The 16,095-nt window shown below is 32.9% G+C and overlaps 3 protein-coding genes across 12 annotated transcripts; 1 reads left to right on the top strand and 2 right to left on the bottom strand.

The window, feature by feature from the left end:
* Nucleotides 1-37: 37 nt before the first annotated feature.
* Nucleotides 38-2,912, bottom strand: LOC108989658 (phosphatidylinositol N-acetylglucosaminyltransferase subunit P-like). 2 transcript variants are annotated; one of them, XM_018963367.2, is made up of 5 exons: nucleotides 2,781-2,912; nucleotides 1,731-1,925; nucleotides 835-907; nucleotides 447-565; nucleotides 38-271 (listed from the first exon to the last, which is right to left on the bottom strand). In XM_018963367.2, the coding sequence occupies exons 2-5, from the start codon at nucleotides 1,915-1,917 to the stop codon at nucleotides 147-149; spliced, it is 504 nt and encodes a 167-aa protein (XP_018818912.1). In that variant the 5' UTR covers nucleotides 1,918-1,925; nucleotides 2,781-2,912; the 3' UTR covers nucleotides 38-146. The 2 variants fall into 2 exon arrangements, with proteins under 2 accessions (XP_018818912.1, XP_018818894.1); XM_018963349.2 differs by having other exon boundaries at nucleotides 1,731-1,988; nucleotides 2,781-2,911.
* Nucleotides 2,913-6,327: 3,415 nt separating this feature from the next.
* LOC108989674 (UMP-CMP kinase 3-like) lies at nucleotides 6,328-12,326 on the top strand. Of its 9 annotated transcripts, XR_004801481.1 has the most exons (12): nucleotides 6,328-6,484; nucleotides 6,978-7,337; nucleotides 7,724-7,788; nucleotides 7,876-7,927; nucleotides 8,799-8,916; nucleotides 9,177-9,333; nucleotides 9,496-9,576; nucleotides 9,677-9,784; nucleotides 9,883-9,954; nucleotides 10,299-10,443; nucleotides 10,982-11,033; nucleotides 12,133-12,326. XR_004801481.1 is itself a non-coding variant. In XM_035689926.1 (11 exons), exons 3-10 carry the CDS (start codon nucleotides 7,759-7,761, stop codon nucleotides 10,988-10,990), a joined length of 627 nt encoding a protein of 208 aa, XP_035545819.1. In that variant the 5' UTR covers nucleotides 6,328-6,484; nucleotides 6,978-7,337; nucleotides 7,724-7,758; the 3' UTR covers nucleotides 10,991-11,033; nucleotides 12,133-12,326. The 9 variants fall into 9 exon arrangements, 8 of the variants coding, with proteins under 8 accessions (XP_035545819.1, XP_018818917.1, XP_018818933.1 ...); XM_035689926.1 differs by lacking the exon at nucleotides 10,299-10,443; XM_018963372.2 differs by lacking the exons at nucleotides 10,299-10,443; nucleotides 10,982-11,033; nucleotides 12,133-12,326 and having other exon boundaries at nucleotides 6,978-7,078; nucleotides 7,269-7,337; nucleotides 9,883-10,149.
* A 306-nt stretch (nucleotides 12,327-12,632) lies between these two features.
* On the bottom strand, nucleotides 12,633-14,904 carry LOC108989709 (50S ribosomal protein L18). Its single transcript, XM_018963429.2, has 2 exons — nucleotides 14,655-14,904; nucleotides 12,633-13,218 (listed from the first exon to the last, which is right to left on the bottom strand). Exons 1-2 carry the CDS (start codon nucleotides 14,823-14,825, stop codon nucleotides 12,823-12,825), a joined length of 567 nt encoding a protein of 188 aa, XP_018818974.1. The 5' UTR covers nucleotides 14,826-14,904; the 3' UTR covers nucleotides 12,633-12,822.
* Nucleotides 14,905-16,095: the final 1,191 nt, after the last annotated feature.

Raw genomic sequence — 16,095 nt, forward strand, 5'->3', positions numbered from 1 at the left:
TACTCAAGCTCAGACCACGATCACCTTTCATGACAGATTGACTAGAATACTTTCTCAATGATCTATCTCCTCAACAGAAGAATAGCACACATTTCTCAGACAAAATGTAATATAGATGCCCAACGGCCCTAGCCGAGTGTGGAATGTCAATTTACACTGTTAAACATGAGATCATTAATTTTATGGATGCCAATATCAGAAATTGGCTGAATGGGCTGATCATCTCCATCCATTGAAGGTATGTGGCTTGATGGTTCTCGACTGAATTCATCTGGAGAAGTGATGAGCACAAGGTTAACAGACTTGAAAGAAGCACGCATCTTTCATGGTAAAAATAAATAGTTAAAAACAGAAGCAAAATGGGTTGACACAATTATATCATTGTCTTCCTAAACCTCAAGGAGATCTTCAATTATATTTTGTAATGAAGGTTAGTTGATGCTTACCATAGATTGAGTTTAAGGAAGCTGGGGAAGGAGTCAAGATGAAGTTAAGACCAACATAAAATCCCAAAGCTAATACTACTGTCACCATTACATAAACAGGCACTGCCAATGCCCAATACCTGAAATACGTAACATAAGTATGGCTTTCCCATAAATTAAAAATTAAAAAATAAGAAACTATAGAGCTATTCCTAGGGGGTAATTGGAGAAAATATTTTAATTTCTAAATTTGATCTACAAATACTATTCAAGTCTGATTGAGGAGACCATACACAACTAAGCTCTACTGAGATCTAGGTTCCCTCTCACCCGAGGCATTTCTCAACAGGAAATATGCCTAAAAGAATTCTAGGCTGAAAAACAAAGCATAGAAACCAATGTTAGATACCTGCTGGGGTAGTAGAAGATTCCAATAGAACGTAGCCAAGCCTCTGGAACATATGCCCATACCAGGAAAATAACTGCTCACAGCAACAGAGGTGTAAAAAAATCCACAAAGCCCCAGTGATGCTAGTAATCCCAAAACTTCGGCCAAGATCTATCTATGACACCCTAGCCATTTATGGACAGGGAAAAAGCACTTATAATGCCAAACAACAGGTACGCCAGCATTTGACACCTTGTCAAACAAAAAAGTAGAACAAGATTGACGACACCAAACTACTATCACTATGTCTAGATAAACAAAGTGGCTCTAGATTCCAAATATTCCTTCAACCTTCTCACATTATTTATTTAAACTCATACTAGCAGCATAAAGAATTTTCAAGCTAAGGACAAATGAATAAATTGATGAAAAATAGAGCCACAAGATGAAGCTGTCTGAGAAAAAAAAAATATTTTTTTTATGCGGAAGAAATAATGTAGACGTGGCAATGTTCCTTTGGTATAAAGATGCATTTCCTTTTTGCCAGCATGACATGTTTATGATCCTTGTTTCTACTAAGGTGCACGCAACGTTATAAGGTCAAGCTAATCTCAAGCATAGCATTGTATGCATCGATTGAAACATTTTGAAGTATCTCAGGCATATTCCTGAGATATTTCAGTGCAAAATAACTTTAACACAACCAAGTCTGAACATGAGGTAAAAAGTGTGAGATATATGAAGTGGACCTGTAGAGACAACAGTACTTATGGAACCTAAAAACCCAAAGATAAATTGATTGAAACATTTTGAAGCATCTCAGGCATATTCCAGAGATATTTCAGTGTGAAAGAATGAGGCAACTTCAACACAACCAAGTCTAAACATGAAGTAAAAAGTGCAATGTTGAAGTGAACCTGTAGCAACGACAGTAGTTATGGAACCTACGAATCCATAAACTTCTGATGGCTTGGGACCATGCTCTCCAGACACTCCAAACCCAGAATCCCTCTCATCCGCATCCAGAAATGAAACAGTTGCCCTCCTTTTCTTTGACAGACTGAGAATTCTTCTAGGACTATTGACAGAATGCGGCTCTTCCATGGCTTGCCCTATTATATACCTAACATTTCAGCACACTCAAGGTTGCATCTCACTGAATGCCAAAATCCCCACTGGAAGCGAGTGAAGACAACAATAGCAGTGAAATCAGAACAGACACCATAACCCCCTTTCAAAGACTATCATAACTCTTGAAGGTTTAAAAAATAAAGAAATCTTTTTGTATTTAATTGCAATCTGGACATCTAAATTCAAAGTAGCATGCTAACTATATTAACGTTTCACATATGCACACATTCCACCCACAGGTGTCTGTAGCCGGTGGAGACTACATCCACCATGGGTGCCAATGGTACGGGTCCAAATCCTATTCTTTCACACAAGCACACACAGAATCAACAGCAAGATCAGGGGATTGATAAAAAAAATCATATAAACTATAAGGCATTGCATACAGAGCGATGAAGAGAGAGAATGACAGAACCCCTTTAATACAAACAACATTGACACACATTCGCATAATACAAGAAAAGGAGGGCCAAAGTCAATCCTGATGAACATAATACCAATATATGAGGTTAGAGACAATGGAAAGGGAACACATCTTGCATTTACTTTGCTTCCATCAGTTTCTTTTCTTTTATTCTATTGTTCTGGTGAGGTACAAATGGTCAATGGATTGAACTAACAGAATAAAACATTTACACAAACAAGTTGTAGGCATATTATTGTGACACAGCATCTGATCTCAGATGATAAATCAAGCAATTTAGAACTCACGAAAAAAGAAGTGCATAAATTTTGTTTGTGTGAATAGAAAGGGTAAACTATAGAAATGGAAGTTGATTTCAATCATTCTATGAGATTCAAACGGAAATAATGGCGGTAGAAGAGAGAAAACTTACCATGAATCGGCCGAGGGATGACGATGGGAAGGAGAGAACGACGAGGGTTTGGTTCCTCGAGAAGAAACTGATAAACGACTTGATAGTTCTGTCAACTGTCAAGGCAAGAATAATCGACGCAACATCCGAAAAGTGTCTTCACAGGTACCTTTAGTGACGAATGTTGTTTATCCATCACTGAAAAACTTCTGACAGCGACCATTGTCAAGTTCGTTCGCCTCAATATCCTATACAACTTTTATATATTGTTTTACTACTCATTTTACCATCAATCAATTATTATTTTTCACATTGTGGATGAAGAATAATCAAAATATAGCTCCTCTTTTGCATTTTTATCACATAGAATTGTATTATGGCATCATGGATCACCATGAAATCCTTTGAACTTTAAAAATAATGAGAAGTGATAAAATCACAAAAATATCTAGAAAAAAAAAACTTATAAACTGACATAATTTCATATAATACATTATATTTACTTTACAATATAACATACCACATTAAATTACGTCAGTTTATGAATTTATTTTTATAAGATCTCTTTATGATTAAAATATCTCTCTAAAATAATAATAACCAAAAACTTTATTCATTTCCAACACAAGGACATATGAATTTCAAAAATGCTAATTAATTATTATTAACACGTTAAAGTTTTATTCATTTTGTACCTTTTATTTGTTCTCAAATCTTTTTTGATAAGATTGATCGAATGAAACTAGGCAAAGCTCATATATACGGAAGTATACAAAAAAACACCTAATTATATTCTAAAAAGCTGAAAAGAAAGCAAAAATTCACAAATATTCCCTCCCTCTAAAACTGTTCTCAAATCTTAATGCCAATACATGCCATGTGATAGAGATAGAATAACAATTCTCATTAATTTTTGAGGATCCACTGTCTATGTTTAGACAGTCTTCATACTTAATCCAAGTCCTTATGCAATTTTATTTCAAAAAAAAAAAAAAAAGTCCTTATGCAATTGAATGAAGTCAAGTTGCATTTACTTGTTCAGTTTTGATGCTGCAAATATTAAAAGTTGACATATATTAATGCTAGTAGAATATATTCATCTAGATTTTGGTTGAAAAACAAAAAAAATATATATATATATATAAATTGCATTTTATATTCTAAACTATTAAAATTAGACTAAAAACAAAATACGAATTTATATTATCTGTAGAACATACAGCAGTCAAGATTATGCCATGTCATGTATTTTTCATCAATTTTAATGGTCATACTTGAACATTTATGTATAGGATTTAATAGTTTGGGGGTTGAAGTGTAAGAGATGAGATGATATGAGATAAAAGTTGAATAAAATATTATTATAATATTATTTTTTAATATTTAAAAAGTTGAATTATTTTTTTTTATTTTGTTTGAAATTTCGAGAAAGTTATAATAATTAGATGAAATATCTATAAAAACAAAACAAAGCAGGCTTAAAACTAGGGGTGTAACCGGTCTGGTTCGATTCGATTTTGGATAAAATTTAGGATCGAATCGGTATGCACCAGTTTTATATTTTCGAAAACTGATTATGCACCAGTTACCCTCCTAAACCGGTACCTCTAGTTTTATCAGTTTGATTTGGTTTTCTGATTTTACTAGTATTAGTACTAGGGCATAAAATGTAATTGATATGCTAATATACATTAGTATACTAATGTATACTAATTAATTAAAGTGAAATGTAATTAATATACTAATATATTATGTATTTATCAAAATGAATATGTTGAGAATTTATTAGACCATAGAATGTTATTAATATATATATTTTATGTTTAAAGCATATGATCATATAAATTTTCATGTTTAAGATTAAAATTTTATGTTATAAATTATAATAAAATTATCTTATATATAATATAAAATATATATTAAAAAATTAATTTAAAATATATAATATAGTGAATCGGTCCAATCCTAAAACATTTAAAATCGAAACCGAACTGGTATTAGCCAATTTGGAACTAAGAAAACCGATCCTAGATCGGACCTGTCTAAAACCGGACTGATTCTGCCAGTTTGAGCCAGTTCGGGCTGAATTTTTGATTTTCTGAATAATTTTACACCCCAACCTAAAACTATAATAACTAGTGCGCATAAACATTTTTTATTTTGTCTTTCTGCAAAAGAACATTAACTTGGGCAACTGTTTCACTTGAAACCTATGGTCCCCTTGCATGGTGTCTCAGATTCCAAAGTAGACCAACTTCCACCGTTTATTAGAGAGATAACAGTCATATTCCACTTTTTATCAAAAGGGAATTAAATTCTGGTTCCTTAGGAATTTAGCATTTCAACATGAAGATTGGGATTCTTTGTAACATAGACTCCGCATCAGATGTATGATACTCTATAAGAAAGTGGGAAATGAGATTTCACATAATTATGATGAAGGCAATTTTCTAGCAGATGCCTTAAGCTGTATTTGGTAAGTGAAGTCTCAGATTACTTCACTATTATTTATAAATAGTTTATTACTTATTATTATTAATTATTTATTTACTATTATTCACAGATCATCTGATATCATTTTAATATCTAAACGTAACCTAAATAATTATAGTGTAAGTGTGAAGATTCTAGAATACCGTCAAAAACTCTAAGTCTATATTTGGAAAGTGAGATGAGTTGAGAATATGTCATCTCATATCATAATTTATTTTTCAAATATCACTTAAATATAAATAATTTTTATTTTTTTTATCTAATCATTTTAATTTTTTCAAATTTTTAAACAAAATAATAATAATAATAATAAAATACTAGAGGTGCATGTAGTGCTGGATAACTTTTTAATATTAATTTTAAAAGAGTTTTAAATACATATTTATAAATCAGTAAATAATTTTTTAATTATATAAAATTATTAATATAAAAAATTGAATGAAAAAGACATGGGAGTCTGGGACGTTTGTCCGTTGGAATTACCGATTACGGAATATATGTGCTTTCACATTATAAAATGGGTGATGCTACAGCCCCCGCTGGAAGCTCCCGCTGGGGTGTAGTGTTATTTTACATATATTTTGTTTAAGTAATTTTTTATATAGATTTTTTATTATTTTAAAATGTTTTAAAAAAATAAAATAAATTTAAAACATCATTCAGAAAATATTTTCTTAATCAGAAAGTAAAAAAATATATATTAAAAAATACTTTCTTAATCATGAAGTAAAATAAAAAAATTATAAAAAATATTTTTAAAAAAATAAAATAAATTTAGAACATCATTAAAAATACTTCCTTAATTAGAAAGTAAAAAAAAAATCATTAAAATATACTTTCTTAATCACGAAGTAAAATAAAAAAATATTTGTTTATGATTTTTTATTTTACTTCGTGATTAAGAAAGTAATTTTTAATAATATTTTAAATTTTTTTATTTTTTAAAATATTTAAAATTATTAAAAAAATCTATATAAAAAATAATTTAAAAAAAAAAACACATAAAAAATACACTAATCTCCAGCGGGAGCTCCAAGCGGGAGATATAGCATTTCCCTTATAAAATTCCCAACCTGTCCTTCCCGCGGCGAACAAAACTCTCGCTCCAACAGGTACCGACACCGTATATTGAGGATGCTCCGCGAGCCTTCCTCGCATCCCCGTTTTCCTCTGTTTTCCCGTACTCTTCCACTATCTCAGTCTCAGATCTCTCTTTCTCTCCCTCTCAAAGGGTAAGGATCTGAATGTCTTCCCTTTTGATCTGCTTGAACTCTGCAATGTCGAGTTTATTCGTAGGCGCTTACTTTTGGTTGAGTTTTTGATCTTGTGTTTTCTATGATGATTTTGTGTTTCTGCTTGGATCTTTGATTTATCTCCCGTTTGGTTTCCGAGGAAACTGGGCGAAAAGAAATGGAACTTTGAAATTTTTTTCAAAGTTGACTTACTACTGGTTGCTAAAAACTGGAGCATTATGAATGGTGGATCTGTGGAGATTTGGAAGAGTGCTTGTTTTGAATGGAATGATCTGAATTCATTCTTTTTGATAAATTGGAAGATCTAAGTTCATGCAGGAAACGTGTGGATCAAAGATGTTTTCTTTTTACTATTAACATGTATATTTTTTAAATTGGATCGGAGAAAATCCGTTAATTTATTTGTTTGTGTGCATTTTTCTCTTGCATTTCGATTGGACGTTCAATTCTTAAAGAGAAAATCTTCTAGCAGGAAGTGTTACGGGCCAAATAATATCCTCCAATGGTGTCTTGACACGTAGGCCACCCATGAGACTTTGCCAAATTGGAAAGGAAACGCGACACACGCGAAAGGTAATCCCTACCCATCAGTCCTCTCCTGCTACCAGATGAGTGAAGGGAAAAACAGCAGATGAAATTCGTAGGCTTTAACACTTTGATTTCTCCGTAACAATCCCCTGTAACTGATCTCATTTCTTTAACGTGTAATGCGCTAACGTGACGTGTTTGGATTGGTGGGTGTTAAACGGACTACAATACCCAGTCTGTTCCAAAGAGGAACTGTTCTTCAAATAGCCGAGAAGCGAGAAGGTTACAAAACGCTGATAAACTCGTTAGTACGCTAACACCTACTTGCACACACCCCCGATATATAAGCTAAAAGTAATTTTTTTATTTTTATTTTTTATGTATTTAGAAAAGAAGACACTTATAATTGGGTATTTTTTTTATTAGTTGTATTTTTCTTGATCATACTTCGAAACAATTTGATGATACAAACATGCATGTATGCACGTACATGCATAGTGAAGGTAGAGACATGCACAGGAATATTTGTAGGTATGGACGTATTTATCTGCACATACGTGCGCAATGCAAAAGAGGATAGAGAATAATTGTAGTTGATTGTGACATTTATAACAGTATTACGGTAAAAGAAAATAGATATTGTTACATTTGTGTATTTGTTTATTTGATTGTAGCACTGGTTTAATGCAGATAGCATATTCAAAATAAATTAGACGTTGGTGTTCATGGGAATCGTTGGCGAGGCTGCAAACAAGGTATATATAATCTTATTTTAGTATTGGGGTGTATATGGTTTTACTGATATCACATAAATATCACATAACAAGTTTATTTGGCCGCAGGAGGCTAACAGAAGCGTATCTGAGAAGAAGCCTACAGTTGTTTTTGTTCTAGGTCAGCACCTTGCTCGTATTTACTTATTGATCTTCCATACAGTTAATCACACTCAAAGAAAACCATTATTATATTTAAATCGTTCCTTAGATGAACTTAGGACCTCACCCTTCACCCTTTTTATGGAAGGAAGAACTGCCGTTCGAGCCAGACTTTGTCGTGTTTTTATAATTACATCTACAAATATATTTGCTTTGGTATCATGAAGTGCCTCTCCTTCACATGTTGTCCACTTTGAGATGGTTTTTGAACTTGGAGGCATGCCTCTTGTATACCTGCCTTGTTTGCAGTGGGAACCATTGCTTTTGTTGGCCAGAAAAGGGGAGTGAGAACTGGGTTTCCCACCTTTTGAAAGAATTATTTTATCATGTTTAATTTTTGAGAATTTAGAAATTTTTTAGATTATTATGATAACTACAAATAACCATTATGCTAAGATTTAGACTTTTATAATGACAATAATTCTCAGCCTCATGGTTGGTGAAGATTGATTAGTCAATTGTTAGATCAATTAGATATGTGAAACCCTCTTGTTTTATCCAAACCTTAATTATTTTGTCCTCCATTTTTTTTTTTTATAAGTAAAATAAAACTCTATTGAAACAAGTAAACAGGTGTTGTCCTCATTTCCTACTGCCAATGGGTCCTAAAATAATGCTAATGGATAAAAGGCAGCAACAACCACAGGGGCAAGGTTTTAGTTCCTTTAAAATAATGTGCTAGCTTGGATATTTTGTTTTATATTATATTTGTTACTTTTGTCCATTTGGTTTCGATACTAATATCTCAGCCAGTGGTCTTTCTTCCATCTATTCAACAAAATTCTTGCAGACCTTTCTAAGTTGATTTCTTGATTCTTTTGACTGGCCAGGTGGCCCAGGTAGTGGAAAAGGTACCCAATGTGCGAATATTGTTCAACACTTCGGTTATACCCATCTCAGTGCTGGTGATCTTCTCCGAGCAGAAATCAGCTCTGGTTCTGAAAATGGGTACAATTTATACTAATTACTACCTGTTTAAAGTTTAAACTATCAACATTAGATTTGTTGTCCCTTGACTCACCATCAAATGAACAACTTTATGTTTAGCAGATTAACATCACATGTAAAGGAAGATACAGAAACCTTTATAGTTAGCATCAGTCTAGGCATGTAGTTATATGGTGTGATCTATTTACCTTCAAAAGTTGTACACTACTGAGAATTATTGTCAGGAAATGATTTGTTATTTTTGCGCGGCTGGTCTACAGCACTATGATTCAGAACATGATGAAAGAAGGAAAGATCGTTCCCTCCGAGGTTACTATTAAGCTTCTCCAGCGCGCAATGACAGAAAGTGGTAATGACAGATTTCTTATTGATGGTTTTCCTCGTAACGAGGAAAATCGAGCAGCATTTGAGGATATTGTAAGTTCTTTGCACTCTCTTTTCTTTTCTTTATTGGATTTTGCTATTTGTATCTGTCTGTTTGGAGTAGTTGTCTCTGAATAGACCATGTAGTTTATATTTACAAGAAGCTAATATTTCATGCCTTCTTTTTAAGTGCTGTAATATCTGATGGTTATGCAGACAAAAATTGAGCCAGCTTTTGTCCTATTTTTCGATTGTTCTGAGGAAGAGATGGAGAGGCGTGTTTTGAATAGAAACCAGGTTTGGCAATTTCTCTCTCTCTCTCTCTCTGGGTTAACGTCCTTCCTCTCTTAATAAAGATATATTTTTTCCATTCCTATTCTTTTTATGTGTAATGAAGGGAAGGGAAGATGATAACATTGAAACAATAAGGAAGCGCTTTAAGGTTTTCTCGGAGTCTAGTCTCCCTGTGATTGAGCATTACAAGTCAAGGAGAAAAGTTCGACAGGTAAGTTTTTCTTTATTTTCTAACTTCAGTATTTATAATTTGTGGGTAAATTTTATTGAACATTTATCCTATTACTGATTTTGTGCTTTCATCCCCAGATTGATGCTGGAAGGCCAGTTGAAGAGGTTTTTGAGTCTGTGAAAGCTGTATTTACCTCAAAAAATGAGAAGGTAAAGCACCATTGTTGTGCTTGGTGGAAATTTAATCAACATGGTCTCTGTTTTGGAAGACGGAATATCTGGAAAGAGAGTTAAATGATGTTGAATGGATGGAGTTGTATTGTCTCAATAATCACATCAGTGTGCCTTTGTAAAGATATTATGGAAATGAATGGCCAATATGAGGCGAATTTAGCTTTAAAGGAAGCTTATATTTTTTTATATTGAAGTTTGCATAAAAGATCAATGGTTGATAATTTTCACATTTCATAGAATTTAGAAAATAAGAGAAATAGGATTTTATCAAGAACAATTATGATCTCTAACTTATCTAATTGAGAAGATATTGTGGACAGCTGTTCGATTGGGTTGGAGGTTGGAACACCAATGCATTATAAGAATTTGGGGTTATCACCAGTCTTGCAATAAAGTTGCAATTTTCAATCATTTGTCACTCATGAAGTTGTGAACTATGCAACTGGATAGTGTAATGCTCAACAAGTAAGTGCAACTGGATGGTGTATGCTCAACAAATAAGTTGGATATTTCAGTACTTGTTTTTATTGGCACCGGGTGTCCAAGAACGTAGTCCCGACTAATCCCAGGGGTGCACAAGTCTAGGCAAAGAGTTTATCGCCAATGCACCTCGGTTAAATTCAAGGGGAAGTACCCCAGTCCAATAGTCCCTAAAAATTGTTTGCACCCAAGAGGATTTGAATCTTAGACCTAAAGGGAGCATGCCACCAAGACCAAGGCCTTTACCACTTGAGTCAACCCCTAGGGTATCATATTTCGGTACTTCCAAGAGACAAAATTCATGAACCACATCTTTCTCCAAGTTCTATTTGTTTATTTTTCAAATTTTATACTTAGCATTCTGACCAAGCCACTGCACTCTGTCTGTCATTGCGGTTCACCACTACATGAACTGCATAAAAATAAGTTTGAAGTTCTATCTTCTTTTTTGCATTAATGGAACACCAACATACAGTCGATTTCGGTGTACATTTTTCTCATATTGATGTTGTGGTGTTTGCAGGCTGACTGAGCACTACATATCCACCTGATATTCAAGTATCGTATCTATTGAGGTAAAACTTAAGATTCCTATACGTGTATTTGATAACATAGTGCTGCTTTGTAATTTTATGGTCACCTCAAAGAGAGAATTTGGTTCGTTTTGTGCCTCGTTAACAGAGGCAGACCTACACTTTTGAAATATCATAAAAAGATCAAATTTTTAAGGGTTTTTTTTAATAAGAAAACACCTATAAAACTCACTCTCCCCCAAAAAAATGAAATTCTTGGTTCTGCCCCTGTTCATTGGTTTCATATTCCATTTTGATACCAATTATCTGAGATATGCCACTGAAATTAGAAGTCAATCGTAGTTTTGAAGGCTATTTTTAGATAATCAATGATAAAGAATACATTCTGAGCCGTCCACTCTGATTATGGTTTTTCTTCTTCTAGGTAGATCGGGAGAAAAAAAAATTTCTTATCAACCTTAAGTCAAGACTTTCTTTCCTCTTCCATGTCTTTTTTATTCCCACAGTTCTGTGCACCAAAGCAGATTCAGCAGTGTGTTTAACTTTAAGTTGCCTCGCTTTTTAAAAATCTGGTGAAGAGTAGTGATGAATATTTTAGTGTGACCTTTTTTATACCAAGCTGGAAAAAGCAATATGTCTCTTTAATGGACTCTTTGCACAATGTATGAGAAACGACCTGATCACAGCCATGCACGGACACACGGTCCCGTCTGGAACTTAGACTGAACTAAGATCAACTCAATTCAGTTTAATTTTAAACTGAATTTACATCCAAACACTCAAGTTTCAAATCATTAAACTCATCTCAACTCAAAACCTCTTTACACATGAGACCAACAACCTTTTTCAACTCAACACATCTTTACATGCGGGACCTATAACTTTTTTCAAATTTCCATAAATACATAAACTCATCTTAGATGAGTCTTACAAAACTCACTTCACTATCTCAACTCATTATAATTCATAAAGAACTCAATTCATTTCAACTCAACTCAACATCTAAACGGGGCCAAGTTCAAAGTCCATGGAGCACTGCCGTGCTCGTGAATTTTCAATTCGATGACGAAGTGAATTTTAAAATTGTACTTCTGAATGTGCAGCTTGCTGATTACTTACCATATCGTTATTCTTCCTTCAGGTTCTGTATTTTGACTGCGTATCCTTGTACTCTGCGAAGGATGATATATCTCTCCCATTTTTTTTTTCTAAATATAGAAGGTTGTATTTTATGCTATTGAGTGTATACCTCCATTTTTCTTCTCTTTTGATTATATTTCTCTGTAATGCCATCAAATAATAATTGTAATAGCAATAAGGATCCTTTTTTGAGTCTCTAACGATTATCTCTTCTTTTCTCCTTTGTTTGAATCACGCATTAAAAAGGAGTCCAAAGTTTCTGAGGATTGGTCTGCACAGTTTTGTGGGCCAATTGTATATTGGAAGTTACTTTACTGTTTATTTAGCAATTTCAAAGGCGGGATTAATCATTCTTTAGCATTTTCCACGGATTATATTCAAATATGCTGGAAGTATGTACTGAGAACACCCAACCAGAGGGATGAAGGGCAAGAAGACTTTCATGGAACATAAAGAGTTAGAAGGAATGGAAGCTATTTTTTGTAGGCTGCCATCTAAACATAAATAAAGAGAATAAGCATAATGACTTTCCAATACCATTCTCTCGCAATCTTCAAAGATTCGAATATAAATGAGAGAGTTAAATGCAACAGTACCTTACAGAATAAGGGGATGTCCTCCCCACCCCAAGTTTCTATTTCACTCGCACAGAAAAGTTAAAGCATCTAAAACCTCTCTAAGCAAAGGGAAATTAAACAAACATAATCCCATTTTCCCTAATGGTGTCGATAACAATCCCGAGCTTACCCTCAATTCTCTCGTTTTTTCTGGGCTCATAAGACATTGCAAATACATCAGCTTCCTTCGACCTCTCTGCAATTAGCTTCCCAATAACTCGACAGGCATTGTGATCGGTGAGTGATGGTAACGTAAACCTCAGGTCCCTGGAATTCGTGGTGGCAACAGATATCACTTTGCTGGTGGCCCGGTGCATAACTTTCGCATGGACAAATCGCTTTGAAAAGAAAACATTTAGTAAAAATGGTCTCATGTACATATCTGTCCTTTGTTTCCATGATTTCTTATTTGGTCTTTTAGCAGCCTCACTTCGAGATCTCCGGGTCCAGGCAGCTTGAATGAAAGAGCCCTACAGACAGACAAAAGCGAGTTAATAGATTTCTTATCAATTCAACTTCTAAGTCCAAATTAACCAAACTATAAGAAAGAATGGCTTCTAAAGATGCAATCGGGTAGATATCATAGCTCATGATAAAGTTCAACATTGCAGTCTGCCTAAATAAAACATTGATAGGGTATGCCCTTTTCAATTAGATGACCCGTTCAAAGTGTTTTTGGGTTCATATTTAACCTGAGAAAAAAATAAACTGGAATAGGAATTTATACTTAACAAAATTGCTTCCAGAATCCAGATAGAAAATGATTGTAAAAAAATAAATATAAACGGGAAAAAATCACAAAGTATATTTGGGAGCAGTAAAGGAAATACCTACAAGACAAGTTCTTGTCTCAGCATGCAATCAAATCATGGTCCTCTAAATGGAAGAATAATACAAAGTGGTATATCCCAAAATAAGTTAGACTAAAGAAGAAAAAGTGAAGGCCAAAATGAACACAACCTGAAATGAAAATTTCTTCTTCAAACCTTAAAAGTTAGAATGGCTCTTTCTCAAAAATATCAATAGACAGAATGAGCTTCTCTGGGGAAACTTCACCATAAAAGTTCATTCTAAAATAGAATGGTAAGTTCTTTGAGCCTTGTTCTTAATGCTAAGCTCGCATTCAAGTACGAAAACTTTTCTAACTCTCAATACAACATTGCGGCATGTTCTTCATCATTTTGAATGCGCTCCTTATCTTAAAATTTTTTTCAATTCATCCTGTACAACAAACAGAACTCTCACCTGCAGTTTCTTTCACTACTTATCACTACCATTCCATGTCGTACAGCAAAAAACTTCCTTGGAAGTACAAAACTGAGAAGGATACGACAAAGTATATAATTTCCATTCATAATCCATTTTCTCAGATCATTCACTTTTCATTATAAATAAATGGGGCATTCAATGTCTCAATTTCAGCAAACACCAAAACCGCATCAATCAGAATTTTCTTCTGGGAATCCAATCTGCATAATAGCAGCTTCCCCTTCTAAATTCAACACACAACACACAACATTTGTTTGCCACACAGAATAAAATTGGGTTTGTTACTCAGGCAATAACTATTCTACTTGTACCCGTCCAAACTTGTTTGTTTATCAACTACTACAAAGCTTAAAAACGACTAAGATGGAGTAAAGGTTCAAGATTTATTTTCTGCTACCAAAGGGGTTTGTTCGTCAAAAGAATTAATTGGGTTGTGAGCCAAAAGAAGTTCAGTTCATGTACATACACACCCAACCCCACAAACCAACATCTGCTACTGCGAATTGGGTTTTCAACAATTTACAATATTCAAGAAAAACCAAGAAATAGGTCATCTAAATGGGCTCTTGGTAAGTAAAAGGATGAAAAAAATCATCTAAAATGTGGAAAATGAGAGATTGGCGAAAGTTGCATTTACCTTTTTGAGTATGGGGTTAGGTGGGACTGCAACGCAATTGGAGAAAATGCCGAGCTTGGGAAAGGAAGATGTCCAAGAAAGCGAAGTGGGTTTCAGTGAACGACTCGGAAGCAACTCAGTTGGAAGAATAAACGGTAACGAGGATGACGCGGGACTTGATATACACGCCATCTTTAAGCCTTGAAGCTCTGCTAGCTGCCTTCTCACACTTTCGCTGTCCTGATAAGAATTGGGCCTTCTACACACAAAATACGAGTATATACCTCTTTCCAGGATATCTCATTCAGGCTAAAATGATCTCAAAATTTTAAATAATAAATAAAAATAATAATAATAATAATTAATTTTTTTAAAATCTCAAAATAAAAATTATATTAAAAGATTATATTTTAATAATATTATATTCAACATCCATCTCATTTCATCTATATAACTAAACGAGACATCAGTTTTCTTAAAAAAAAAATGGTAATTAAAATATGTTTAAATTATCCAAGATTAATACGTTATTAAAAGTTTTAAATTAGGGAAAAAAATACACTTGCTTTGCATCCTAGAAATGATGTTAAACTGTAGACTTTGTTGTTAAAACTATCAAATAAAGCATATTATACTATCAAGTTATAAAAAAATTGACACTTTACAATAGTTTACATTATAATTCAAATTAAGAAAATGATACACAAACAAGTATTTTTTACAATTTTTCACACAATTTTTTTAAATGATGGAAATTTTTGTAAAATAACTTATAAAAATAATATCGTTTTACAGAAATATCATCAATTTAAAATATAGTTATAAAAAAATTATAGCTATTAAAATAAGTAAAAATAAGTTACATAATTGATAGTTAGATCTTAATAAAGGGTGCAAAGTTTCATTTTTTAATAATTTGATATTGTTTTTTTTTTAAATTTGATGGTTGATGTATTAATTTTCATAGTTTCAAGTCCAAATTGTCTGAAATTCTAAAGTGAGTATATATCTTTTGAATTATAGATACAATTGAAACTTTTGGATTGAATTTGACTTTGAATACATTAGAAATTTTAGAATAATAGTGGATTGACGAATTCTTCATGTGATTCATATTACACGCGTAAGTCAATAAGAATTGATACCACATATTTGACAAAAAAAATGTCATATTTCGATTTTCATGTGACCATTTTATCGTTATAATTACAAATTTCATGAAACTCAAATAATTTACTACCAATCTGGTTAAAATGAACAGAATTTTGTTACACATAAATACCATTTTTAGTGGAATCTATTATAACTTCAAAAAATAATTAAAATATTAATTATTTTTAGTACCATTATAACTTAAAAATACTAACTACTTTTTAGTATAACTGATGTAAAAAGTTTACACGTCAGAAATATATTAAGTGTGTAAAAAATAAGACTTATAAATAATTTTTCTCAAATTAAA

This window comes from Juglans regia, chromosome 5 (genome assembly GCF_001411555.2).
Source record: "Juglans regia cultivar Chandler chromosome 5, Walnut 2.0, whole genome shotgun sequence".
Taxonomy (NCBI): Eukaryota; Viridiplantae; Streptophyta; class Magnoliopsida; order Fagales; family Juglandaceae; genus Juglans; species Juglans regia.

What these genes read in the sequence shown, in the direction of transcription:
- LOC108989658 (XM_018963367.2), bottom strand. Translation starts at nt 1,917, where the DNA reads ATGGAAGAGCCGCATTCTGTCAATAGTCCTAGAAGAATTCTCAGTCTG. An exon ending in ATCTTCTACTACCCCAGCAG is followed by an intron (nt 566 to 834) that starts GTATCTAACATT and finishes TACGTATTTCAG; the next exon opens with GTATTGGGCATTGGCAGTGC. An exon ending in TTCCTTAAACTCAATCTATG is followed by an intron (nt 272 to 446) that starts GTAAGCATCAAC and finishes TCACTTCTCCAG; the next exon opens with ATGAATTCAGTCGAGAACCA.
- LOC108989709 (XM_018963429.2), bottom strand. Translation starts at nt 14,825, where the DNA reads ATGGCGTGTATATCAAGTCCCGCGTCATCCTCGTTACCGTTTATTCTT. An exon ending in CTAACCCCATACTCAAAAAG is followed by an intron (nt 13,219 to 14,654) that starts GTAAATGCAACT and finishes GTCTGTCTGTAG; the next exon opens with GGCTCTTTCATTCAAGCTGC.
- LOC108989674 (XM_035689924.1), top strand. Translation starts at nt 7,759, where the DNA reads ATGGGAATCGTTGGCGAGGCTGCAAACAAG. An exon ending in TACAGTTGTTTTTGTTCTAG is followed by an intron (nt 7,928 to 8,798) that starts GTCAGCACCTTG and finishes TTGACTGGCCAG; the next exon opens with GTGGCCCAGGTAGTGGAAAA. An exon ending in GTGTTTTGAATAGAAACCAG is followed by an intron (nt 9,577 to 9,676) that starts GTTTGGCAATTT and finishes TGTGTAATGAAG; the next exon opens with GGAAGGGAAGATGATAACAT.